This window comes from Hyaena hyaena, unplaced genomic scaffold (assembly GCF_003009895.1).
Source record: "Hyaena hyaena isolate Hyena2069 unplaced genomic scaffold, ASM300989v1 scaffold_284, whole genome shotgun sequence".
NCBI classification, from domain to species: Eukaryota; Metazoa; Chordata; class Mammalia; order Carnivora; family Hyaenidae; genus Hyaena; species Hyaena hyaena.
This window is the reverse complement of record NW_024080913.1, coordinates 713,820-737,777: the sequence shown is the minus strand read 5'-3', so window position 1 is coordinate 737,777 and position 23,958 is coordinate 713,820. Positions and strand designations below refer to the sequence as shown.

General features: G+C 53.1%; 2 protein-coding genes across 6 annotated transcripts; both read right to left on the bottom strand.

Annotated features, from left to right (window-relative positions):
* Positions 1-1,244: 1,244 nt before the first annotated feature.
* On the bottom strand, positions 1,245-6,674 carry ECM1 (extracellular matrix protein 1). 3 transcript variants are annotated; one of them, XM_039246213.1, is made up of 11 exons: positions 6,396-6,674; positions 5,164-5,211; positions 4,984-5,085; positions 4,756-4,836; positions 4,573-4,650; positions 4,231-4,284; positions 3,613-3,929; positions 2,982-3,356; positions 2,244-2,464; positions 1,986-2,073; positions 1,245-1,561 (listed from the first exon to the last, which is right to left on the bottom strand). In XM_039246213.1, exons 1-11 carry the CDS (start codon positions 6,463-6,465, stop codon positions 1,331-1,333), a joined length of 1,665 nt encoding a protein of 554 aa, XP_039102144.1. In that variant the 5' UTR covers positions 6,466-6,674; the 3' UTR covers positions 1,245-1,330. The 3 variants fall into 3 exon arrangements, with proteins under 3 accessions (XP_039102144.1, XP_039102143.1, XP_039102145.1); XM_039246212.1 differs by having other exon boundaries at positions 4,231-4,287; positions 6,396-6,673; XM_039246214.1 differs by lacking the exon at positions 4,231-4,284 and having other exon boundaries at positions 6,396-6,673.
* A 395-nt stretch (positions 6,675-7,069) lies between these two features.
* On the bottom strand, positions 7,070-21,727 carry TARS2 (threonyl-tRNA synthetase 2, mitochondrial). Of its 3 annotated transcripts, none has more exons than XM_039246324.1 (18): positions 21,639-21,727; positions 21,114-21,310; positions 20,663-20,786; positions 19,706-19,830; positions 18,323-18,440; positions 17,887-17,951; positions 17,556-17,634; positions 16,261-16,407; positions 16,005-16,103; positions 15,492-15,706; positions 14,857-15,019; positions 14,496-14,633; positions 14,254-14,331; positions 12,290-12,390; positions 11,983-12,084; positions 11,740-11,812; positions 11,078-11,192; positions 7,070-7,435 (listed from the first exon to the last, which is right to left on the bottom strand). In XM_039246324.1, exons 1-18 carry the CDS (start codon positions 21,702-21,704, stop codon positions 7,287-7,289), a joined length of 2,154 nt encoding a protein of 717 aa, XP_039102255.1. In that variant the 5' UTR covers positions 21,705-21,727; the 3' UTR covers positions 7,070-7,286. The 3 variants fall into 3 exon arrangements, with proteins under 3 accessions (XP_039102255.1, XP_039102254.1, XP_039102256.1); XM_039246323.1 differs by having other exon boundaries at positions 21,630-21,716; XM_039246325.1 differs by lacking the exons at positions 7,070-7,435; positions 11,078-11,192; positions 11,740-11,812 and having other exon boundaries at positions 11,993-12,084; positions 12,241-12,390; positions 21,630-21,716.
* Between the last annotated feature and the right edge of the window lie 2,231 nt (positions 21,728-23,958).

Below are 23,958 nucleotides of genomic sequence, written 5' to 3'. Positions count from 1 at the left end.
GGAGGAGGGGGGAGATGGGCATGGAGGAGGGCACTTGTGGGGATGAGCACCCGGTGTTATATGGAAACCAACTTGACAAACTATCTGTAAAAAAAAAAAAAAAGAAAAGAAAAGAAACAGCCACCGCCAAGTGTAGATAAGTAAATAAGAGGCTGGGGAGAAGCGAGAGGCAGGTATCTGGGATCTTGTTCCTGGTTGGGGCAGGACCGCAGTTCTTGCTTCACCCCCCGCGGTCGTTACTGGGACCGAGGGCGGCCCGCTTTCTGGACACTTGTGCAGGTGGCAGAGTAACAGAGGGCTTGTCCCCAGGAGACCGAGTCTTCCGATTATTTCAGCTCTCGTTTCTTGGGGGCAGCCTCCGGCCCCTCCCCTCAGGTATGCTCTCCCAACTGGACTTCTAGTTTCCTGCCTGGCTGGCTGCCTACCAGATGCCGCACTGGGCAAATCTGAACCCTGCTTGAACCTGCCGGTGCCTTCGAGGGCAGAGGTGCCAGGACGCACTTTAAAGCCTTGGGGATGAGACATTCGTGACGAGCTACTGCTTATCAAGCCAGCCACATCTGGAAGGGAGACCACCAGAGCTTCAGAGCCCTTTCAGCCTTGGCGCTTCTCCGCCTGAGCCGTCCTGCCCGAGACGTACCTGCGCCCTTGCACCTTATACTTCTGGGGAGGCTCCGACCTCACCCCCGCAGAGGCTTGCCCCAGTCCACCCGGACTGCCCTCAGCCCTACTCCTGCCTCCGACTGGCTATCTCGCAGCCCCCTACAAGCCCGCTTCTCACACCTGCTAGGCTCCCGGAATACCAGCAACTTGATGGGAGCGGTTGTGTGTTTTCCGGAAGTGTCCTCCCCCCGCCCCCCCAGCATAGCGCACAGCCACAGGTGTTCGGTAAATGGATACTGAATGAATCAAGGCATGGACTCCCAAGGATCAAAAGTGAACATTTTAAAATGTAGGGCTGGGTTATGGCACTTTGGGGGCTCACCAAAGACACGAAATCATCTTTTTTTGCCTTTAAATGATGATAGCTCGCTAGCGAGATGACACGGTTTTTCAAATATGTTAATAAATCCAAGGGGACAAATAGTGAAGCTGGGCTGTGTAGGTAAGGTGCTGTCACAGCCTGGGGAATGGTCTGCTCAGTCGGAGGGGGCAGGGCAGCGGGCCTCGGTCGAGTCACTGAGGAGAATCCAGGCAGGCTTAGGAGGGTGTGTTTGTGTGTGCGACGTTAAAGACAATGAGGATGGCAAATCCAAGAGGTGTTTACTGTAATGAGCGTTCAAGGAGGGTGGGGCTCCCCCAATCTGATCCTCCAGGGTTCTGGGGTGACTCACTCTTCCTTGGGCTCCGAGGGCGGGGCCGAGACTTCTCCCCGGTGTTGGCCCTGCTCCCCCTGGCCCTTGGCATCCCCAGTGTCTCCAGCCACTAGAGCCACATTCCGCAGATAGTAAGTGTTGAAGCAGTTGGTCTGCTTCTCTCCAGAACTCAGGTTACAGCAGAGAGCAGAGTCTCTCCAGGAGTTACGTTGGGGACCACACAGGTCCTCAATGAAGGTTGATTTCTGATGGAGGAGAAGAGTAAAGCAGAGGTGATAGGGAAGGAGGTGTCCGAGGTCAAGCATCAATACGTAGGTGCTCCAAGTCCCCTTTCCCTCGGCTTGTCTCCCTAGATCCCTTCCTGGGGCCAGAGAGGGTGCAAGGCCACCTTGCACACCTGGATTCCTTGTGGCAGACATATGCGCACATCTGGAAATGCCTCAGGCTTGGGACCCAGAGAAGGCGTAATAAGAACTTAGAGGTGGGGAGCCGATCAGGTCAGAATGAAGCCTTCTGGAACCAAGAAAAAAGATCTTCCCCACACAACCTCTTTATTTCTCTGGGCAGGTGTGAAGTACTAAAGAGAAGGGGTAGCCTGCAGTGCCAGCCCCCTCTCTCCCCTCCCCTGTTTTCCTTTGGCGACTATGACCCCCTGCGGCCCTCACTCACCTCCTCCTCAGCACAGCAGGCCTGTTCTGGAAATGGCAGCTCACAGCAGTGGGCAGTCATGTTCCGGATCAGCCCAGGAATCTGTTTGCTATGTGGGTGGGAAAGGGGTAAGGGTCAGGGTCGTTATGCATCCCTAGGCAAGAAAATGGTGCTTGGAGACCACGGTTTTGCTCTTACCAAGAGTGCCCCAGAGGATGGCCCAGAAGGGAGGTTTTGGGGGAAGGGAAGAGAGTTAGGGAAGAACTGGGCAAGACTCACTGCTTGGAGAGAACTCTTCCGTTTCCACAGAGATAGCCCATGAGGTTGGGGGTAACGTGGCTGAGGTCAAGGGTCAAGATGTCTCGGTCATAGTTGGGGAAGGGGGCCTGACGGGCAAAGCACTCATCGCGGGCAGGGCTCGGAGGATGGCGGCAACACGGGTGGTGGTGGGTCTTTATGGACTGTTCGCTGTCGCAGTATCCATCAAGGGCATCCTCCCACTGTGGGCCAGAGAGGGAAGTCAGAAGTTTGGACACTCGGCCTCTTCTCTTCTGACTCTCGACTTCCCTTACCGGCCCGCACTAGGAGGTGAGGGACTCCCGGCCACTGGTGCCGAAAGGGAAGGGCAAAGAGCCAGCGGGCAAGGAAGCCGCTGTGGATGTACGGTGTTGGGAAGGTGGGAGAACCCACGCACAGACGGGGCTTGGAGCCGGGGCCACGCGAGACGAGCTGGAATGGTAGACGAGGGGCTCAGGCGAGGCCAGAGCCGGGCGGACGGATGGCCCACGGGAGCATGCGTGGGACCGCGGGCGGACGAGACCCGGAGTGCAGGATGGAGGCTTAGGACGAACAGACTCAGACGCCGAATACAGTGGGTGGACGGACACTTGCAAGCAGACGAACAGGTGGATGCGCTCGCAGCGGGGAGGCACATGGACTGACGGACCAGCAGGATCAGGGGCCAGAGACAGGCGGGTGGGCGCACAGGCTCCTGGGGGGGCTGGGACGCCCACTTACAGCCTTCCACGCACAGGTGTGGTTGTCCCCCTGCCGGCAGCAGCGCTGGAGCGCCCCCTCTAGCTGGATCAGTGCCTGCAGCTGTCTTTGGAGGGGGTCGGTGGCTGGGAGGTTGCGTGGCACAGAGCGGAAACGTCGTAGGTGGCAGATGTTCTTGATGTTGTCTGGCGTGGGAACCCCAGGGGGGAAAGGCAGCTCGGGGCCCGAGGCAATAGCAGGCTGGCGGCTGGGGCAGGCCCGGAGCTGGTAGTGTGGCCGGGGGGCCTCCTCCTGAAAGCAGGAGAACCGAGCCTCCCCCTGCCGCTTGCAGCACCAGTGGGGCCGGGTCTTGACCGAGAACTCGGCCTCACAGAATCGGATCATTGCGTCCTCCCACTAGAGCAAGAGGGATGGATCAGCCCAGCAGCCCATTGTCCACATTCCTGTCTTCCTCCCAGGCTCCAGAAAAGGACCCTGGGCAGGTAGATAAGAAAGAAGCAGAGGCTGTTCTCTGCCCTCCCAGCATAGCGAGGGGGCCCCAGGCGGGGCCCGAGGCTCCTCCGTGCCTAGGCCTAGGCCTCTGGTTCTTCACACACGCACACACTGTCCGGAGGTTCAAAGGCAGCCCCGGCATCAAGACCCCGACACTTACCACAAGTTTTGTGCAGTCCAAGCGGTTTGTGTGGCTGTGACAGCGGCAGCAGCGGGAATATCCCGTCTCCAGTAAATTGAGGGTCTCGCCCTGGCGAGTTAGGTGGGAGTAGCCAGAGCGCGGCAGGTTCCAAGGGCCGTACACCACATGCTGGCGACTAGGAAAGCAGATCCGGTCCAGGTTGTCTGGAGAGGGCCGCCCGGGGGGGAAGCCGTCCAGCCGGTGGCCCCAGCCTCCCGGGGATCGGCCCTGTTGGCAGTGCAGGGCTGGATTCCAAGACTCAGGCCCGGGGGGGCTGTGCTCTGTGAAAGTCTCTTCTAGAATGGGGAAAACAGAGGGAAGAATGGGTAGAGGAACAGAGCAAGCCTGGGGGAGCTCAGAGGACTGAAAGAACTTGGGATTGAAAAGAAGGGGTTGGGAGGATACAGAGGGGAAAGAGACAGACATGAACTTGTGGCTTTTACCTTCATAATGGCTGATGGAAAGGGACGAGGACTGGGCATGAAAGGTGTCACCCTTACAGCCCCCACAAGTCAGGCCTGCTCCCCTGTGCTGCCTCCCAGCCCAGAGCCCCAAGCACTACAGCAGGGGCATGGACAGACCAGAGCTGTCACTCACCCTCTCTCTGGTTAGATGAGAAGGTCATTTCCTCCTGATACAGGAAAGGTGGGTCTACTGGGGTAGAAGGAGATGTGTAAACAGAAGCCATGTTGGGATGGACTAGAAGGGGGGAACATGGCCGGTTGCCACTCATAAGGAGGAAGTCAGTACAGACACAAGAGAAAACAAATGCTCCTTTTATGCCATTGATCTCATAACTTTATAAAATAGGTCTTGTTTCCCCATTTTCACAGATGAGGAAACTGAGGCTTGGGGAAAGGTTATATGGCTAGCATGTGGCAGGGCCCCCATGCCCGTGTGCATCAGTCGGGAGGGTGAAGAAGAGAGGGAGTCACTTACTTTCCTTCTGCTCAACAGGGACCTGGAGAGGGGGCAGCTCTTCTTGGAGGGGGATGGCTTCCTGAGGGAGAGGGGGATCTGCCACAAGACAGGAGTGAGGGCCCAGAGAAGCAAGGATTAGACTGATGTCAGCAGCACTGGGGGGGGGGGGGGGCGGTGGTTAGGAAATGGGCAAGCGCTCACCTTTCTTTTCAGTGGGGAGTTGGGGAGGGGGCAGCTCTTCCTCTTGGACAGGGATGGCTTCCTGAGCGGAAGGGGGCTGTACTACAGAAGGGGGTATATGTGAGTAGACCACCCCAGGCCAAGGAATAGGCAGGGCTTTCTCACCCCTCCCCACCTGAAGAACAGGAAGTAAGCCAGACCTGCAACCTGGGGGGGCAGGTAACTGAGAAGGGCACATGGGGGACTTACCTTCACTCTGTCCCTCAAAGTGAAAGCCATGCTGAGGGGTGTCAGGATGATCCATGGAGAGGGCTCCGGTCTGGGGTGGGGAGGGGGGCGCTGCATAGCCGACTAGAGGGACGAGGGGACATAGTCAGAGCTGACAGTTTCTCCTGGACCCCCACCGATGCTGCTCACCCAAGCTCTCACCTTCGTGAATGTGATAGGTGAGGGGCTCTGGCCCCAGCTCCCGCTGCCCTGAAAGAAGAAGGGCGAGTCAGGGATGGTTCTAAGGAGCCCTTTCTTGGCCCCAAGCACAGGATGCGGGGACAGTAGACATCAAGGGTGTAGGCAAGATGACCAAGACATTGCTTCTTAATCCCTGTCCCTTAATCAATGCACACCCCGCCCCCAGACCCACCCAGGTGTGACTGATTGGGTTCTGAGAAAGCCATGATGTTCTGATAGCCTCACCTCCACCAGGCTCAAAGCCTTGGGTTTCCTGAGTCCAGGCTTGAGGGGGATGTGACATGGGGCTGCAGGTGGGAGGAATGGGGTGGTGGAAGCCTGACTCTCCTGTCAGTGTCTATCCCTCAGGGCCTCTGGGCTCTCCTCCTTTCAGCCTCTCAGCTCTGATGTTTCTCTAGTTTTCTAGAGGAGCAAGTCCCAACTTTGAACCAGTTGGGGTCTCATCGGTCCACCTCCTCCAGGCCCTTTGAATATCTGTGGGCCTTCTCACAAGAAGCCCACACTGAAGTTTAAGTGCCTCCCTTTCAGCCGGTCCCAGATCCTCCTTAGCTTAGGTCTCAATTTAGGACCTGGGGACTGGGATGATTCAAGACTCCTGAGGCAACTTGCCCCGCAGCTGCAGGGGAAGGTATGGCTTATAGCTGATGTGAGGTCATTGAAGACTAGCACCCGGGAGGAACAACCAGATGGGCCTTCCAGATACCGAGCGGAGCTGTGGCACTCTAAGTTCCCCTTGGTGCCACTTTGTCCAGCACGCAGCAGATGTGTGTGTGCTAGATAGAGTGTGTCTGGTCCGGTGTGGATGGACACCCTCTCCACTCCTCTCCTAACCGGTCAGGCTCTCTGGGTCAGCAGATCAGTTTCAAGTAGCCTGGGGCCCCCATTCTTTCTCTCTCCCCTGCCGGACAGGCCCCATATACACCCCTTACTGAGGCAGAACCCCTCGCTCTGGGAATCCACCCACCGAGTTGTCCATTTGACTCCAATTTTGTCTTCCGGCAGCGGTCTCTAGGAAACCCTCCTCCTGTGCACCTGCTCCCCTCCCTGGCCCACCTTGGGTCTGCTTGGAAATTCAAGGCCAAGTGGTCCATGCCTCTTCTGGTGGTGAGCCATCCAGAGGATGGCTGGACACAGGCCCCAGGCCCCCACTGGCCAGGGCCTCTTTCTGAGTGCTGGCTCCAACCCCAACTCACCTCCCTTGGAGGCTACAGAAGCGACAGCCAGACAGGCCAAGACCAAGGCTGCTCTGTACATGGTCCCCATCCTGGGGCAAGGACTGGTCGGTGGCACCCAGGAGGCGGGTCGTCTCAGGTGGATCTGGACTTGAAGGGCTGGGCTGCCGGGAGCCTGCTTCTCTGGTCGCTGTCACCGCTGCTGTGAAGCCAGGGGCTGGCTCCTTCTCCTTTTATTCGGCTATCTGGGGATCACTCCCTCCCTCCTACTTCCTGCCATGACTCAGTCCCAGCTGCTGCTCCTCTGGCTGGGCAGCTGCTCCTCCCAAACTCACCCTGACGCCGCCTGCGGACTGAGGAGAACTGGGTGAGGAGAGGAGAGCATTCTTAGGATCCCCAGAGAAGTGGATTCTGAGCCTCGTGGAGGAAGAGGTGCTTAGACCTTCCTTTCCACTTCAGGGCCTCTGCCCACTCGCTGCCTGCTGTGGGGCAGTACAACCTGCTAAACTGTGGCCGGGGAGCCAGGCACTAAGGAACCCAGGGTAGGGGGCAGGGCAGCGACCCCAGGAGCTCCCCTACCAGCGAGAGGCCAGGGCCGATCCCCCTTCTGCTGCCCTGGCACCCCAGGATGAAAGAGACGGGGACAGAGTCAAACTCCCTTTTATCCCTACTCAGGAATCAGATGGAGACACATGCCCAGGAGCTTCAAGTTTATTCTTTGTTGTTTCACTCTCCTCACACCCAGACAGCCTGGCTTCCCCCAGATCACATCTGTTCGCAGGAGGGCAAACTCATGCTCCCACACCCGTTCGGAGGGGCCAGGGGGCCTCCAGCTGCTGGCAGCCAGGTGAGGCCCTCCCTCACGAAGGGAGGCTGGCGGCGCCGTAGGTCACTGCATCTGCACCCAGTGGATCAGAACACCTGTTCGGCATCCGGGACCCTGGCGCTCTGGAGCTCCAGCAGCCGCTGCACAGCCTCGGTCATGTTCCGCTCCCCGAGCTGGCGGTTCTCTCGGGTCCGGATGTTCACCGTTCCCTTACTCTGCTCTTTCTGGCCAACCACTGTGGGAAGAGGGGAGGGTTGAGGCTGTCAGGGCGCGTTTATCCACACGGGAGATGCAACAATTCAAGAGGCCTAAATCTTTAGTAGGAAGGGCGAGAGCAGAGGCCAGATTAGGTTCAGGAAAAGGGTATATTTAGCTGTGTCTTGCTTCCAGGGCCCTGATCATCCTGATGGATAAGGAAACCACACACATTGTCCACGTGCCTTATCGCGTCCAGTCAGGAGCCCAGGGGTCGGAGTGCAGGGTCAGCCAGAAAAAGACAAATAGACCAAGAACTAGACCCAGGAACAAACTGTGTGTGGGGGGACATTGGGGGTGTGTGTGTGGCAGGGGTACAAGAAACACATGCAAGCCTGTGGGGTCATGGGTGACTTGCTCTAAGCGCTCATGGGCAGGTGGGAGTGTGAAAGCAGAGAATCAAGTAATCAGGCAAAGGAGTTTCTGCTCCTTGCCTTCAAGACAGAGCTCTGTGTGGGGAAATGAGAAAAGGAGCAAGGCGGCCTGATTCTTCTCAAGGCCTTTCTTACCATCCCTTAGGGCTCATTCCAACTAAGTCTAGAATAAACAAAGCTAACTAATTAACCCCTGATTAATCCTTCCTGTCCCTTTCTCTGTGACGCTCCTTTGGTTAATTAACCTAACAGACACCAAGAGCTAGGATGGGGGTCAGAGGAAAACTGTTTTCTTGAAACCATAAAACTCCTAGAAGAAAACATAGTAGGTAATAATATCTTGGACATCAGCCTTAGCAACTTTATTCTGCATATGTCTCCTCAGGCAGGGAAAACAAAAGCAAAAATAAACTACTGGGACCACATCAAACTAAAATGCTTTTGCACAGCAAAGGAAACTATCAACACAATGAAAAGGCAACTGCAACCTACTGACTTGAAGGCTATATTTGCAAATGATGTATCTGGTAAGGTGTTAATATCAAAAACATACAGGAGTACCTGGGTGGCTCAGTTGGTTGGGCATCCAACTCTTGATTTCGGGTCAGGTCATGATCTCATGGTTTGTGGGTTTGAAACCCACGTCAGGTTCTGTGCTGGCAGTGCAGAGCCTGCTTGGGATTCTTTCTCTCCCTTTCTCTGCCCCTCCCTTGCTTTCTCTCTCAAAATAAAGAAACTTAAAGCAACTCTCTCCCAAATAAAGAACCCCTGCAACTCAAATCTGAAAAACCCCAAATCATCATATTTGAAAATGTGCAGAAGGCCTAAAGGGGCATTTTCCAAAGAAGACATAGATGGCCAACAAGCACATAAAAAGATGCTTACCAACACTCAGCGTCAAGGAAATGCAAATCAAAACCACAATGAGATATCTCTTCACACCAGTAAGCAGTGTTGGCAAGGATGTGGAGAAAAAGGGATGCTCACACACAATTGGTGGGAATGTAAGCTGGTGCAGCCAGTGTAGAAAACAGTATGGAGGTTCCTCAGTAAAGATTAAAAATAGAAAATAATGGTCTAGTGATTCCACTGCATGGTATTTACCCTCCCCCCAAAGAAAACACTAATTTAAAAAAAAAATATGGCCCCTTATGTTTCCTGCAGCATTATTTACAATAGCCAAGACACGGAAGCAACCCAAGTGTGCCCACTGACAGATACATGGATAAGGCACAGGGTGTACATACACACACACACACCAATATTACTCAGCCTTAAAAAAGAGGGAGATTTGTGTGTGTGTGTGACAACACGGGTGGATCCAGAAGGTACTATGCTAAGTGAAGTCAGTCAGAGAAAGGCAAATAACGTATGATTTCACTTTTTCAAAAAGTAATCTCTATACCCAACATGGGGCTTGAACTCATGACCCCAAGTTCAAAAGTCGCATGCTTTACCAAATGAGCCAGACAGGCGCCCCATATGATTTCACTTATGTATGAAATCTAAGAAAAAATGAACACACACACACACATGCACACCCCCGAGAGAAGCAGTCTCATAAATACAGAGAACAAAAAAAGTGGCTGCTAGGGGACAGGCTAGGGGATGGAAGGCATAGGTGAAGGGGTCTAGAGGTACAAACTTCTCACTGTAAGATAAGTAAGTCGTATGGAAAGTACATCCTAGAGAATATAGTCAATAATATTCTAATAACACTGTCTGGTGACAGGTGGTAGCTGCATTTATGGTGATGAGCACTGAGTAACGTATACAAGTGCTGAATCATTATGCTGTACACCTGAAATGAAGACATTGTGTGTCAACTTCAATTAAGACAAATTTTTAATTTAAAAAATAAATTAATATTAAAGTTGCTATGTATATAATTAGGAGTGGCAAAATATACAAAAATTATAAGGATAAAACGTGAGTCTAAACAGAAATGCTAGGGGCGCCTGGGTGGCTTAGTCGGTTAAGCATCCGACTTCCGCTTAGGTCATGATCTCGCGGTTCGTGGGTTTGAGCCCCGCGTCGGGCTCTGTGCTGACTGCCAGCTCAGAGCCTGGAGCCTGTTTCAGTCTGTGACTCCCTCTCTCTCTGACCCTCCCCTGCTCACGCTGTCTCTCTCTCTCTCCTAGAAATAAATAAAACATTAAAAAAAAAATTTAAATACTGTAGAAACCCTTGATTTAAAAAAAAAAAAAAAAAAAAAACAACCCAGAAATGCTATCTTTGCATCAAAATTCTCTGAACCTTGGGCAATTTCCCCACAGTGAATGTAGTTTACATGATCTTGGTCTTAAGGGACACTTAGGTGGAAATGCTTGAAAACATGGGCTCAACAGGTAAAATTCAAACACTTTGGCTGTGTCCACACAAAACCCTAGCCTAACTCCTGAAGGTGCTTACTTTCTAACCTAAGTTGCAATAACCCAAATCTCATCAAGTGCTTTCTCAAGTGTCTGTGACTTTGTACTTTTTTTGTTCTGCTGAGAATATTATTTTGTACTAGGTAAAAAAAGTGCTTTTCTGACACCTGGGTGGCTTAGTCGGTTGAGCACCTGACTGGCTCAGGGCATGATCTCACTGTTTGTGAGTTCAAGCCCCGCTTCGGGCTCTCTGCTGTCAACGCAGAGCCTGCTTCGGATCCTGTGTCTGCCTCACTCTACTCCTCCAGCCTCTCTGTCTCTCAAAAAGAAATAAACATTAAAAAAACCATTTTTTTTTAAAAGTGCTTTTCATGCCTGTGATATGATCTTCTATGATTTGCACAAATTCAAAGAATAAATTAGTGGTAGGAAAAAAAGAAGAAACGGGGCACCTGGGTGGCTCATCAGTTAAGTGTCTGACTTCAGCTCAGGTCACAATCTCGTGGACTGTGAGTTCGAGCCTCATGTCAGGCTCTGTGCTGACAGCTCAGAGCCTGGAGCCTGCTTCAGATTCTGTGTCTCTCTCTCTCTGCCCCTCCCCTGCTCATGCTCTATCTCTCCTTCAAAAATAAATAAACATCAAAAATTTTTTTATTTAAAAAAAAAAAGAAGAAGAAAAGGAAAATTCTTCTGAGGGTGAGAACCAGTTGTCAGGGGTGAAGGAACCTAGGGCCCAAACAGATCAGGTGCCCCGGCTCCCAGCTCCTGTCTAGCTCAGGCAATGAGTCCCGATGAATCCACATATGATAGGAAAGAACAGTGCAGAAGGCCGGCGGCAGAGCTCAGGGCTCGGAGGCCTGTGTGCCGGTCACTCACCGAACTGAAAATTGTAGTGGGCGAGCTGAGCACGGCGGACTCTCCGGCTGAGTGTCAGTCCCGAGTCGGCGTCCAGGTCGCACACCAGCCCTGCAGCCTGCAGCCTCTCCTGGACCTGGGGCAGAGGTTTGTGACGGGAGCGCAGGCTCAGGGGCTAGAACGGCCTGATGCCAATCTTCCCCGCGCCGTCCTCGTCTTCCGTCCTCTGCCTCAGGGCTCTCTGGTTCCAGGGGACAGTCCCTCTGCGTTCCTCCCTGCACCAAGGTCCCTCCCCAGTTTCTGGCAGGACTGTCCACCTCCTACCAGCCCCGGCTCTACCCAGTCAGCTACCTGACTCTGGCACCACCTCTGTCCTTACTTCTCTTTAGGAAGCACACCTGCAGCCACCAGTTATCTAAGCCCCGCTGTACCCCGTGCTGTGTGGTCAGCATTTAACATCTGTTAATTTGTTTAATTTTCACACAGAAGGCAAGGAACTAGCATCATTTCTCAGACTTGGAACTTTCAGCCAATATGCCAGCATCCACTCGAGCCCGGTCTTGTGGCTCCAAGGGCCAGTCCCCTTCGGCCACGCGGTGTGGCCTTTCCCCGCCCTGTGCTCAGCCCCGGACCTGCTGCCGACCCGCGTCAGTGCCTGTGCACACACCCTGGTTTCTCCTCACCTCCCGGGCGTAGTCCTCATGCTCAGTGCCCACAGGGATGACCACCACCTGGAATGGCGACAGCCACAGTGGCCTGGTTGAGAGAGGGGAGAGGAAGGCAAACTCTTGACTCCGGATCCAACTATAGCTATGCTGTGGAGAGCAGGTCCGGAGGAAGGGGGAGAGTGAGCCTAAGGGCCCAGGGTCTGGGGTGTGTGCCGGGGTCTGAGGACCAGAGCAGCAACCTGCGACCCGAGCTCTCACCATTTTCCCCCGCAGCTTTCCGCCAGTACGCCCAGCATCCTTTCCACAGAACCTAGCACTGCTCGGTGAATGAGGACGGGGCGCTCCGGGGACCCCACCGGCCTTGGAGGGAAGAAGGGAGACAGTCGGAACAGAGGAGGCATCACAAAACATGCAACTGAAACTGCTGGTTTTCACGAACGACCCCGCTCCAGCAAAGGTGCAGAGGATCTGGGTTTCGTTTCAGGGACAAAGCGAGAAGGAGATGTTGCTCTCCACCTAATCCAGCAGTGGCCAGGGAAAGAAGGGATGGGATGCGGTTCTGTACCCCTTGTACTGGAGGTCAAATCTCAGGGGCAGCTGGAAGTCCAGTTGGATTGTCCCGCACTGATGGGGCCGCCCCAGGGCATCGTGGAGGTGCACGTCAATCTGGAGGGGAGAGGCGGAGGGCGTGAGAGCGACCGGACACGGGCTCCTCTACTGCCCTCGCCGCCCGCCTCCCACTACCTGCATGCCGGGCTGTCAGAGGCTCACCACCCAGCTCTGTAGCACTCTCCCCTCCCTCACTGGGTGCCTGGCACTGGCTTTTTCCACTCCATAATGGAATTATGACCTTCGGGGACATCAACACCGACACGAACGCCGCACCCACGCCCGCCTCCGAATTCCTTGAACTCGCCATCTCCAGGCTTTTCAATCACCCGCACCCTCCGGATCCAGCCTGCGTCTTGTCACCCAGCGAGGTGACCTCTCTGGAACAGCCCACCACACACCCTGCTCTGATTACTGTCTTTCGGTTTTCTGGCTCCAACAATTATTCCTACGAATGGCTCTGTAATTTCCACGTTCTTTTTCGTTCCCACTCACAGGTCCCACCCCGCCTTTCTCTCCCCACACGGCTGGCAGCTCTCTCCCAGATTCCCATCTGTCACTGTTCTCCTGTCGCATCCCCAGGGCATGACCTCAGCCTGGCGGCACTCCGTCCCACCCCTGCCCAGCACATCTCACACCCAGCGCACACAGGGGCCTGATGCCACTGTGCAAACCCTGCTCTGAACCTCAGGTGGGCCCTGGCCGCTGGGCCGATTGGCCCGCGTCCATTTGGTGTCCTGTTCCCCTCGAGGCTTTCCAAGCTCTCTTCTGTCCCCTCCCATTTTCGCTGCCCTCACACCCGCACTAACTGGCCCCCTCCCTTCCTCCCAGCTCAGCTAATGGTCCCAGCTCACATTCTGCGGGGGAAATCGGATAATGGTATCAGGAGATGAAAAGAGTCCTAACTTCCTGTCACCTCACCTACAGACTTCCTTGCAGGTGCTTCCGGCCTTTCTCCCACCTCCGGGACAATGGCAGAGGCAGTCCTGTGGGCCCTCAACCCCAACCCCCGAGCCTCCCCCAGAACTTCCCTCTACTGAAACCCCTTCTACAACTTCAACTTCTCCCGGACTCAAACATGCTCTCTCATCAGAGCACTTCAACAGTCTTGAATTTCTCCCTTCATCAGAATTTCTTTGGACTACCCAGGCCCCTCTTGCTACTCTCCTTTGCTTTTTTAAGAGCCGAAAATTCTCAAAAGAGTTATGTTTATTTATTTACCTCTGTCCCCCACCCCAACCTCCGCTCTACCCAAAATGGTCCCTCAACGTCGAACAGCCTTTTCACGGAACCCAACAGACACTTCCAGCCCTTTTTTCCCCGGACTTCTTTCACTTCTTCCAGCTTGCCCTCAGAGTTTTTACCCTGCCTCCGCCCTCTGGCTGAACTGTTCCCGCCTGGAATCCCTCATTCCATGGCCAACAGTGACCTTTCAGGTGACAAACAGAATCCTGTAGGGGCGCCTGGGCAGCTCAGGTGTCAAGCATCTGACTTCGGCTCAGGTCATAATCTCACAGTTCATGAGTTTGAGCCCGGAGTCATGGGAGCAAGAGCCCTTCTTCACGGAAAACATGAGCCCCGGGTGAGCCCTGCTTCTCTCTCTCTGTCCCTTGCTCATTTGCACCCTCTCTCTTTCTCAGAAAAGAAAGAAAGAAAGAAAGAGAACCCTGCAGGAAGCCTTTCCTGACCCTGCTGAACGACACGCCCCCTTGGTGCCCAGGAGCATGAGGCAGCAGCCCTGGAAGGCCTACGCACCTCCCACACCCCTCACAGGGTCCTAAGTTCCACGGGGCCAGAGACGTACTGCTCTTCTTTATATCCTGTATGAGTTAAAAAACATTCCTTTGTGTCTATTAAATACCTAATAAAACCAAATAAAGAAATGAATAAATAAAAGTCTTGGCAGGGTCCCCAACTCACCTTTGGCCCATAGAAGGCACCATCTCCAGGGTTGAGGTCCCAGGGTTCTCCGAACTCTTCCAGAGCCCGCTGAAGGACCTTCAGAGGGAATGAGATGAGAAAGGAATACATCACTTGAGATTCATAAGTGATAGATCACTCCAGTCACCAACAGATTACCTGCCCAGGAGATGCTTCTGTTGAGGACCCGATTCCCATCCCCCTCCTCTTCCACCAAGACCATGGTTTATCTGCCTCTTCACCTGCTCAGCCTGGTCCCAAAGGCAAGGCTCTCCCAGGAAGCCAGATGGCCGGGTGGACAGTGCTAGGCGGAAGGAGAAGCCAAGGACGGTGTAGACAGAGTGAAGGAAATCAAGACAGCCTCGTATCTCTGTTTCAAGCTGGGGACCGAAAACCAGGGTGGTGAGTTGTGCGCTACCCAGGGTTGTGGAGCGCTGTGCGCTGTGGGGGAAACACCAGGCAAAACCACCGGGGCAAGCTGGGCTGGCCCACAGCCGGGCTGTTGTGTGTGAGGAGGGGGCCTGGGGCCAGGGACGCTGGCAGTTCACACAGAGGATGGGAGGTGGCCCAGGAGTGCTCTGCCGGGCACCAGGGAAGGGCCACCTGATCTGGGGCACAGAAGATGTGCGCGTCGTCCTGCCGGAAGCAACGCAGCCGGGTCAGCCCCCCCAGGCTGCCAGAGGCCTCGGCCCGGTGCAGGGCCCCGAAGTCCGCCAGTCGCAGGGGCAGCTCTCGCCAGGATCTGGGCCGGTGAGCGAACATCAGGCTGAGGTTGGGATGAGGGAGGGTCAGGGCCTCAGGGCAAAGAATCCCCCCGGCCCGCTCCTCCGCCTGACCTGAGTGCTGACTTCCTCTGCGCCGTCAGCACCCTATCTCCTCAGCCCTGGCCTGCCTGCCCACCAAGTCCTGCCCATCCCACTGGGCACCGCCGGAGCCCTTCCCGGCTCAGAGTGCATTTCTCGGAAAAGCGGTAGCAGGCCTCAGTTACCGTGCCCCTGGTCTGTGACGGGCACGGAGGTGAAAGAGGAACTTTGGACAGCAGCCCCAAATCCCCGATGTCACACACGGAGACCAAGGCTTAGAGAGGCACCACCAAATTCCCAAGGTTAGCCGGGGGCAGATTCAAGACCCGAATCAGGCGTCCAGGCGCTCTGGCAAGGTGCTAGTGCTTCGTGTTTGGCAAGCTGGCTGCCCGCCCCCAGCCCCGGCAGGACCCAGGCCTCGCGGCCCCAGCTCACCAGTGCGCAGGGCAGTTCATGGGCTTCAGGGCGAGCATGTCTGCAGGGCTGGTGGCGTGGTCACTCGGGGAGGGGGTGAGCCTGTCCGAGTCCGGGGGCCGCAGGGCAAACATGTCCTCCTGATAATGCTCCCAGTGCCCTGACAGCTCCCAGAGTTTCGTAGAGAACAGTGTGGGGGTTTTCACTTCTGAGAAGCCCCGGCGGGTGTACTCAGCCTGGAGAGGAGGGTGCAGACGTGGAAGGTCAGGGTGACTGGGGGAGAGGATGCTGGTGGCAGGCGTGTGACTCTCCGGGGACCGGAGGTCACACAGAGCTCAGCCACAACCTGTTAAGTACCATGCTCCCTGTGGACCTGTAGACTCCTCTGTGGACCACACATTCCCAGGACCTTGTTAAAGGTTAGCAGCACCTTATAATACTCATGCCTCTAACCCCACTCTTTTAACACCTGGCTTCTTCTGGGCCCCGATCTCCTCCCTGGTCTTCCTTCCTTTGGACTTGAGTCCCCCTTACCCTGATGAAGGCCACCAGCGCATTATACACCCTTGTCCCTCGAGGCAGGAAGAAGCAGCTCCCGGGGCTCAGCTCGTGGAAGAAGAAAAGCTCCTGTGCCTGGGTCAGGAACGGCAATGTCACTTGGAGGGAGAAGCAAGGACTTTGGGACCCAGAAGAAATCACAGATGGAGCTGCTCAGTCTGCTGGATTCGGACCTGCTCCCAGGTCCAGAGTCAGGTTCCTTGAGCACCCCTTCCTTCTCCGGGCTCTGTACCTTCCCAATGCGCCGGTGGTCCCGTAACTCCGCCTCCTCCCTCCACTCTTCCCAGGCCCTCAGCTCCTCCATCGTGGGGAAGGAGATGCCTGACACTCGCTGCACTGGCTCTGGGGCGCCCGAAGACCTCCACAGGGACGACGAGTTCTATGGGAAAACAGAGGCAGTCAAAGGACGGGCGGGGGACCGCAGGCAGCCAAGCTCTCCTTCACCGGTGCTCACCCGACACGGAGCACACACCCCACAAGCGTCCTGTCTCAGTGCTCCCTCCGTTTTCCACGGCCTCTACCAGCCCGATTCCACTGGCGCCTCGGAACCCTGCTGCGTTCACAGCCTTACAGACGTCGCACTCGTAATTCCCACTCGTGTCCTGTGTCCTGCCACAGCTGAACCGCATCTTGCCACCTCTTTTCCTCCCCATTCTCCCCCCAGCACCTCGTCCCTAGACTCAGAGCCCCCTGCTTGCACATCTAATCAATGACTACTGACAGGAGGAAACTTAGGCTCTGGTCAAATGTCAGCTGTTATTGTTGTTCTCTACCCACCCTCTTGTCACTCTCCCACATGACGCCCTATTTCTGGCCACATGAAATTGAAATGCCTCTACTTGTTCTTTCCTCAAACAATTTAACAAGAAACAGCCCACGCTGCACTTTTAACTTTTCCTCAAACACCGTCTCCTGTGTTAGCGGATTTTGTGATATGGATTTATTGGCAGGAAAGGAATTAACAACAGTCTTATTTTACAGACGGGGAAGGTGGGTCAGGAGGTTTCCCCAAGGCCACGAACTTCCCCAGTGGCAGAGCTAGGACTAAGCACAGATGGGGGGTTTCCAGTCCGGGGCTTCTGGCTGCACAGACCTGCCTCTCCCCTCGCTCACTGCTCCCATCCCGCCTAATAAATAACTCACCTGGCCCAGGAACACGATTTGCATAAACGGCATGGCCTTGACTTAGAGTAGTCTCCCTGCCCCTGTCCGGTGGTGGTCTACACACCCTCTCCATGCAGTCTCCCGTGTGACCCCTTTTCACATGCTCCCTCTCCATCTCCCTAGCACCGAGGCCCGACTTCGGATTGTGAATTGGTTTCTGAGCACTGGCAGGTGCCCAGTGGCTGTCATCACACTAGGTATTCATGGGAGGCAGGAACTAAAACGTCTTTCTCCTACTGGCTTCCTCCCTTAGCTATCAGAGGAGAGAAGGGGCTGAGAGAGACCATCTCCCACCATCTTCCTACTCCCCGGCTCGTCCCAGTGAAAACAGGAGTCTTAACCTGACCCTGGCTCACGACTAACCGTCAGCAGCTTCAGTCCTCCAATCTGTCCAGTGTGCCGAAGGTGAGGGCCCCGGCAAAGGTCCACCAGCATCCCACACCTGGGAGAGAGAAGGGAGCACTTAGCGGCATCCAAATTCTTTAGCTTCTGGAAGTTCTCTCCTGGACTCTACGAGACTGAAAACAATGTGAGAACGGTTCTGCAGAGACAGCAAGAGCCATGAAGTTATCTTCTCATTCCTTTTCTTTTTCTGCAACAACAAATTACCTTCTACCTTCCTTCCCTCATCCCATTTCTGGTCTTCTTTGGTGCATCCCCACCTCCCGGCTCCCTCCATTCTGACAGCTCTCACCCATATACTGTCGCTGTTGGACCTGTCACTTTCTCCTCAATCAGGCGAAGCTTAAAGGGGTTATCCTGGAAGGCGAGAAGAGTGAGGATAAGGCTTTATTCCCATAAAGATGTCCTGGGACAGGGGCGCCGGGGCAGCTCCGTCGGTTGAGCGTCCGACTTCGGCTCAGGTCATGATCTCCTGGTTCGCGAGTTCGAGCCCCGCATCGGGCTCTGTGCTGACAGCCGAGCCTGGAGCCTGCTTTGGACGCTGTGTCTCCCTCTCTCTCTGCCCTGCCCCTCTCTCTGCTTGTATGCTCTCTCTCAAACATAAACAAGTGTTAAAAGAAATTAAAAAAAAAAAAAAGAAAGAAAGAAAAGAAAGATGTCCTGGGAGGGAATCACCCCTTCCCTCATGCTTCTGGGCCTTCCCCCTAAATGTGTGCACCCCTCCCCACCTTGAAGAGCTGGCGAAGCTGATCCTGGGAAGCCTCTAGCCTCCGGAAGGGCTGAGCAGCAGCTGCAAGTTCCTGGCAAATCCTCTCCAAAGCAGGCAGCTCTGAGCTCCGGACTGTCCTGAAAAGGTGGGAAATGGTTGGCTCTCATCCTTTAAGAAGCAGCACCTGGGTGCCACAGCTGTCAGCTAGGGGGTGAGATCCTGCCCTCCAGAGACATCTAGAATTATTGGTGGACACAGACAAACTGACAGAAAACATAAATAGGAAATCTAAATTCACAGCAGGAGCAAGAACTCTATATATGAAATTAGAAGTTGGGTGCAGACAATATGGACAGACAAAATTAAGGCAACAGTAATGAAGGATGTAGTAAAAGTTAAGGATTCATAAAGACTAGAGAGATTTCAATCAGAATCAGACAAAACAAAAAGCATGGACTAGGGGAGAAGGGGCACCAGGGTCACAGCTGAGGCTTGGAGAACAAGCCCAACACCCCAGAAGAGGGTGCAGAAAGCACCCTGGTGAAACGGGGTATAAGACGCAGTATAAGATGAGTTAGGTTTGAGGAGACAGTGTATGGCACAGTGACTAGAGTGGGTAATTCTACACACTAGGAGTAAGATTTCCTAAGAGAAAACTGTAAGCAATAACACAAGTGAGATGACGAATGTGTTAATTAACTCAACAGTGGAAATCCTTTCACAAAGTATTCAAACACCAAATTATCAGTTTGTTCACTTTATTTTTTTATTTTTGAAAGTTTCTGGGGTGTCTGGGTGGCTCAGTCTGTTGAGTGTCCAACTTCGGCTCAGGTCATGATCTCATGGTTCATGGGTTCGAGCCCCATGTCAGGCTCTGTACTCACAGCTCAGAGCCTGGAGTCTGCTTCGGATTCTGTATCTCCCTCTCTCTCTGACCCTCCCCTGCTCATGCTGCCTCTCTCTCACTCAGAAATAAATAAAACATTAAAAAAAAAGTTTATTTAAGGGGCACCTGGGTGGCTCAGTAGGTTATGCATTTGACTTTGGCTCAGGTCATGTCACATTTGTGGGTTCAAGCTCTGCATCAGGCTCTGTGCTGACATGTCAGAGCCTGGAGCGTGTTTCGGATTCTGTGTCTCTCTCTCTGCCCCTCCTCTGCTCATGCTTTCTCTTTCTCTCTCAAAAATAAACATTTAAAGAAAAGTTTATTGACTTAAGTAATTCTCTACATCCAATATGGGGCTTGAACTCACGACCCTGAGATGAAGAGTTGCATGGTCTTTTGACGGAGCCAGCCAGGCGCCCCTCACGTTATACATGACTTTGTCAATTAAACTCTAAAAAGCTGACAAACGAAATAAAATGTGGTGAAATATCTAAAAATATTCCTTGCACGACTCACCGCTCCTTTCCCAGGAAGAAATCGTGGTAGAAGCCACATTCTGTACTGGGACCTCGGCAGAGGACAGCGCCGAGGAGCTGCTCAGCCGCTGCGCCCAGGACGTGGGTGCTGGAGTGCCAGAACACCTGGGTTCACAAGACAGGAGAGGAGTTCAGGGGAGCCTGGGGGACTCAGTCAGTAAAGTGTCAGACTTTAGCTCAGGTTATGATCTCATGGTTGGTGAGCTCGAGCCCCACGTGGGCTCTGTGCTGATAGCTCAGAGCCTGGATCCTGCTTCAGATTCTTTGTGTCCCTCTCTCTCTGCCCCTCCCCCACTCATGCTATCTCTCTCTCTCTCATAAATAAATAAAAACTTAAGGAAAAAAAAAGGAGTTCATAACCACCTCCTTTATTTTTTAGTTAATTTATTTTGAGAGAGAGTGTGTGCATGTGCTAGTGGGAAAGAGCAGAGAGAGACAGAGACAGAGAATCCCAAGCAGGCTCCACACTGTCAGCACAGAGCCGGACACAAGGGTTAATCTCACAAACCGGGAGATCGTGACATGAACTGAAACCAAGAGTTAGACGTTCCACCCACGGAGCCACCCAGGTGCCCCTCTGGTCACCATTGCAGATGAAGATGACAAAACTCTATTTTTCTGGATCCTAATAGATGAGGTCTGTATTACGAAAGCTGACATGCAGAAGATGAAGTGGGGAGGAGGCCAGCTGCGTGCTCAGTTGTGGAAGCCAAGTTAGAATTAAAACATATATGCTACAGATGACTTACCATGTAGGTCTCTAACTCCCATCATAAATTTTTAGCTTATCCAGGGTTAGTCAATACAAGCTATCTGTGGTAGGTCTCCCTCCCAATTGCAAAGGGAGAAACTGAGGCAAAAGAGATACTAGAAATATGCCCTCTTAAATATCCCGTAGTTCAGTCGTCCATGTATGCCTGAAAAGGAAGAAACTTACTGCTTTGCCCTCTGCAGAACTGAATGTCAGAAATCTGAGGTCAGAATCTGTCTCCAAAGGCCGCTCCAAATCATAAAGTTCTCCATTCACCTGAGCAGCCACTGCAGTATCTGCCAGTGTTGAACTTGGGGGTTGGGAGTGAAGCAAGCGAGGACAAAGAAAAAGACATGGTTACAATCCACAGGGAAAGAGTAGGACTAATCTCTCAACTCTCAACTTGGAAACAGGAAAAAGTGTCACCAGAACAATAAAACCTATCATGTTTTGGATATGAATGGCTAATACACAAAAGGTAGAGGCTCTGAAACTAATCCGGATAAAAATGAATCCTCAGGAAAAGGCGATCTTGATAGAGACGGAATAGCGAACAGACATAATTTTCATTCTCTGCTCAAGTCCAGCGAAATACTTGAGGGAGAAGGCTAGTCTGGGTGTAAAACGGGCCTGGTACCTGATCTGCTGGGCTAGGTGGTAAGGGGTTGTGCTCCATGCCACAGCGTCCACTGTCTGGCCTCCAGGAAGTGACACCTTAATAGTTCGGTGCTCCTTCTGTGTCAGGCTTGCTAACCTCTTTACTTGAGCCGTCCATAGCTCCTCAAAAAGGCCTAGACGCTCCGTCAACCACTGTGGAGGGGCTGGCACAGCTGCCTGGAGAGAGAGATGTTAGGAGGTAAACGGGTTCCATCGTCCCTTCCTGGAATTGAAGTTGGTAGGTGGTGTGGATACTTGGTCCTAAAGCCTAGCCCTTAAGAGGCCTGGGCGATACGGGGCCCTAGACTGGGAGCCCCACCGTCTCCTGGCTGTTGTCTCAGGGCAAAAGATGGCTGTCACTGACAGCTTAGGGTGGCCGGGTCCAGGGACTCAAGGCAGGGGAAGGTGGGTGAGTCAGGCTAGGCTGGGAACCTACACCTCGGGCCTGATCGGGCCTGATCGGGCCCGACGCGGTTCGTAACGTTTGGGTGGGTACCTCACGCACCGTGTGCAGCCCGCAGGTTTGTAGGCCCGAAAGCCAAAGCCGCCGCCACCTCTGAAACAACCCCATGCTCCTTCAAACCCCGGCCTGCATCCTTAAATTACCCTCGATTCTCCTCCGCCGGATTTCCCATAGGCTTCCGGTGCCATAATGCCCGTGCCGATTGGCCTGCACGGCTGCCACTCTGGCCGGGGACCGCCCCCAGGAACTCCACGGCGGCCCGCCCCTCTCCGCGCGAGCGGCCGTGGGAGTGGTTCCGGGGCCCGGAAGACCTAAGCTGTTACACACGCTCGCGGCCCCGAAACCGGAACGGGTTCAGCCTGTAGAGGCAAGAGCATACTCTGCAGTGCTGAGGAGAGGGGAGTGAAAACTCTTGAGAAATGAGAGGGGGAGAAAGACGGAGGGGAAAGGGTAGCTAGTCATTTCCTTTTAACCTTCGCTTTTCTTTTACATCGTCTTTACTAGCAGGTAGAAAATAGGAACCAAGGGTTAAATTCTGGATTTGCCATTCACAATGTCATTTTAGATAGATTATTTAATTTCTTCTAAACTTCGATTTTCTCATATATAAGATAATAATAGAGGTGCCTGGCTGGCTCAGTCAGTGGAGCGTGAGACTCTTGATCTTGGGTTTGTGAGTTCGAGCCCCACTTTGGGTGTAGAGATTACTTACAAATAAAAAACTAGGGACGCCGGGATCGCTCAGTCCGTTAGGCGTCCAACTCTTGATTTCTGCTCAGGTCACGATCTGTTCGTGGGCTGGAGCGTTGCTAGCGCTCTGCACTGATGGCATGGAGCCTGCTTGGGATTCTCTGTCTCTCTCTCTCTCTGCCCCTCCCTGGCTTGCACTCTGCCCCCCCCACCCCACCCCCGGCCAAAATAAACATTAAAAAAAATTTTTTTTAATCTTTTAAAAAATAGAATGGGCGTAATAGTAGTAACACTCCCAGTTGCTGAGGTTAGTTGATGGGTTACATTAGCGACAAGCTGTTAGGGAAAAAAAAAGTTGAATAGCTGTTAGGAAAAAAAAAAGTTGAATAGCTTCGGGGCGGACCAACGACTCTACAGAGGCCACTTCTTGGAACCTCTTCATGGTCCTAGTGCTTAAGAGGGACCTTAGCGACCTCTTAGTTTTACAGATGAAAGAATATAAGGTCAGAGAAAATAAGTGACTTAAGGTCAAACAGTAAGTGCAGCTGCTACATTTTGAATCCAAGTTTTACACTCTTCTACCACACCATGCTTTCTCTGACAATAGGATTTACTTCCAATATACTCCCCCATCACTTCAGAAAGAGGAACCTGACCCTAGAATTTTAGCTTTCTGTTTCCTACACAAGACCTTGCCTCTCATTCCCATCCTAGCTCTCCACTTCCTTTAATCTCTTCTCTTTCCACTCCCTGCAGTATCTGATATCTAGGACAGAGGACTAGGTATATTTACTTTCCACAGTAAAAATTGAAATATGGTCACATTTGTGGTAAAGTATGAGGGGAAATGGACTTGGGAGCAGCTGTAAGGTTCCCAGTAACTACCCTTCGGCCCCTCACCTGGGGGTAGGGATGATTAGATGGTTCTCAAGTTTCCAATGGTGATGGAATCAAGGGTTGTGGAGGAAGAGCTGTCAGAGAAAGCTGTTTAATCTAGGTTTCCAGAGGCCAAAGGTTCTTTCTGGGGAAGGCAGCAGTTGATGAGTCCCAGGCATCACTCTGGATCTCGGCTCCCTCTCCTGGTATGTTAGACACCCTGAAATACAAAAAGAAATAAGACTGTGGAACAGGAAAATTACTTGTGCGGAAGGGGTGGTGTGAAGGGCTAGGAAAAGGGGAAGAGGATTTAAAAATGGCATTCAGAACTTTTCCCATGACTTTGCACCAAAAGGGATGGGTATGTTATATTGCAGGTAACAAAATGGTAGGTGCTCAATAATTATTGAAGAATGTATCAATCACTGCATTGACTTAAAACTCCAAAGGATACATTTACTGACACATACATTCTTTGATCATTGTACCTTGTCGTCTTTCGTTAGGTAGTAGAGGGACGGTGGAATAAGTAGGCTAACGCCGTTAACAGCTTCCTGCACTCATCCCTCAAACATGTGTCTGCTGCATGCAATGCAGTGAACTGAGGGCTCATGGGCTACCCATCAATCAACGACTACATCACCTAATGTAACTTGTGTTGCAGTGGAGGAAGGAAGGAATGTCAGGAATGATTTCATTCTTCTCCTTGTTGCAAACAAGCCAGCCAGCAAGCAAGGAAGAGCAAGGTAGTTAAGACCAATGCATTAATCACCTATTCTTTTTTCAATTTCTGATT

Coding starts and splice junctions, on each gene's coding strand:
- ECM1 (XM_039246212.1), bottom strand. CDS start 6,465: ATGGGGACCATGTACAGAGCAGCCTTGGTCTTGGCCTGTCTGGCTGTC. Junction 5,212..6,395: donor TTCTGTAGCCTCCAAGGGAG/GTGAGTTGGGGT, acceptor TTCTTCTTTCAG/GGCAGCGGGAGCTGGGGCCA. Junction 4,837..4,983: donor CTTTGAGGGACAGAGTGAAG/GTAAGTCCCCCA, acceptor CCCCTTCTGTAG/TACAGCCCCCTTCCGCTCAG.
- TARS2 (XM_039246323.1), bottom strand. CDS start 21,704: ATGGGGTTGTTTCAGAGGTGGCGGCGGCTTTGGCTTTCGGGCCTACAA. Junction 14,634..14,856: donor TCTTCTGTGCCCCAGATCAG/GTGGCCCTTCCC, acceptor TTCGGTCCCCAG/CTTGAAACAGAGATACGAGG. Junction 11,193..11,739: donor ATGAGGACTACGCCCGGGAG/GTGAGGAGAAAC, acceptor CCTCTGCCCCAG/GTCCAGGAGAGGCTGCAGGC.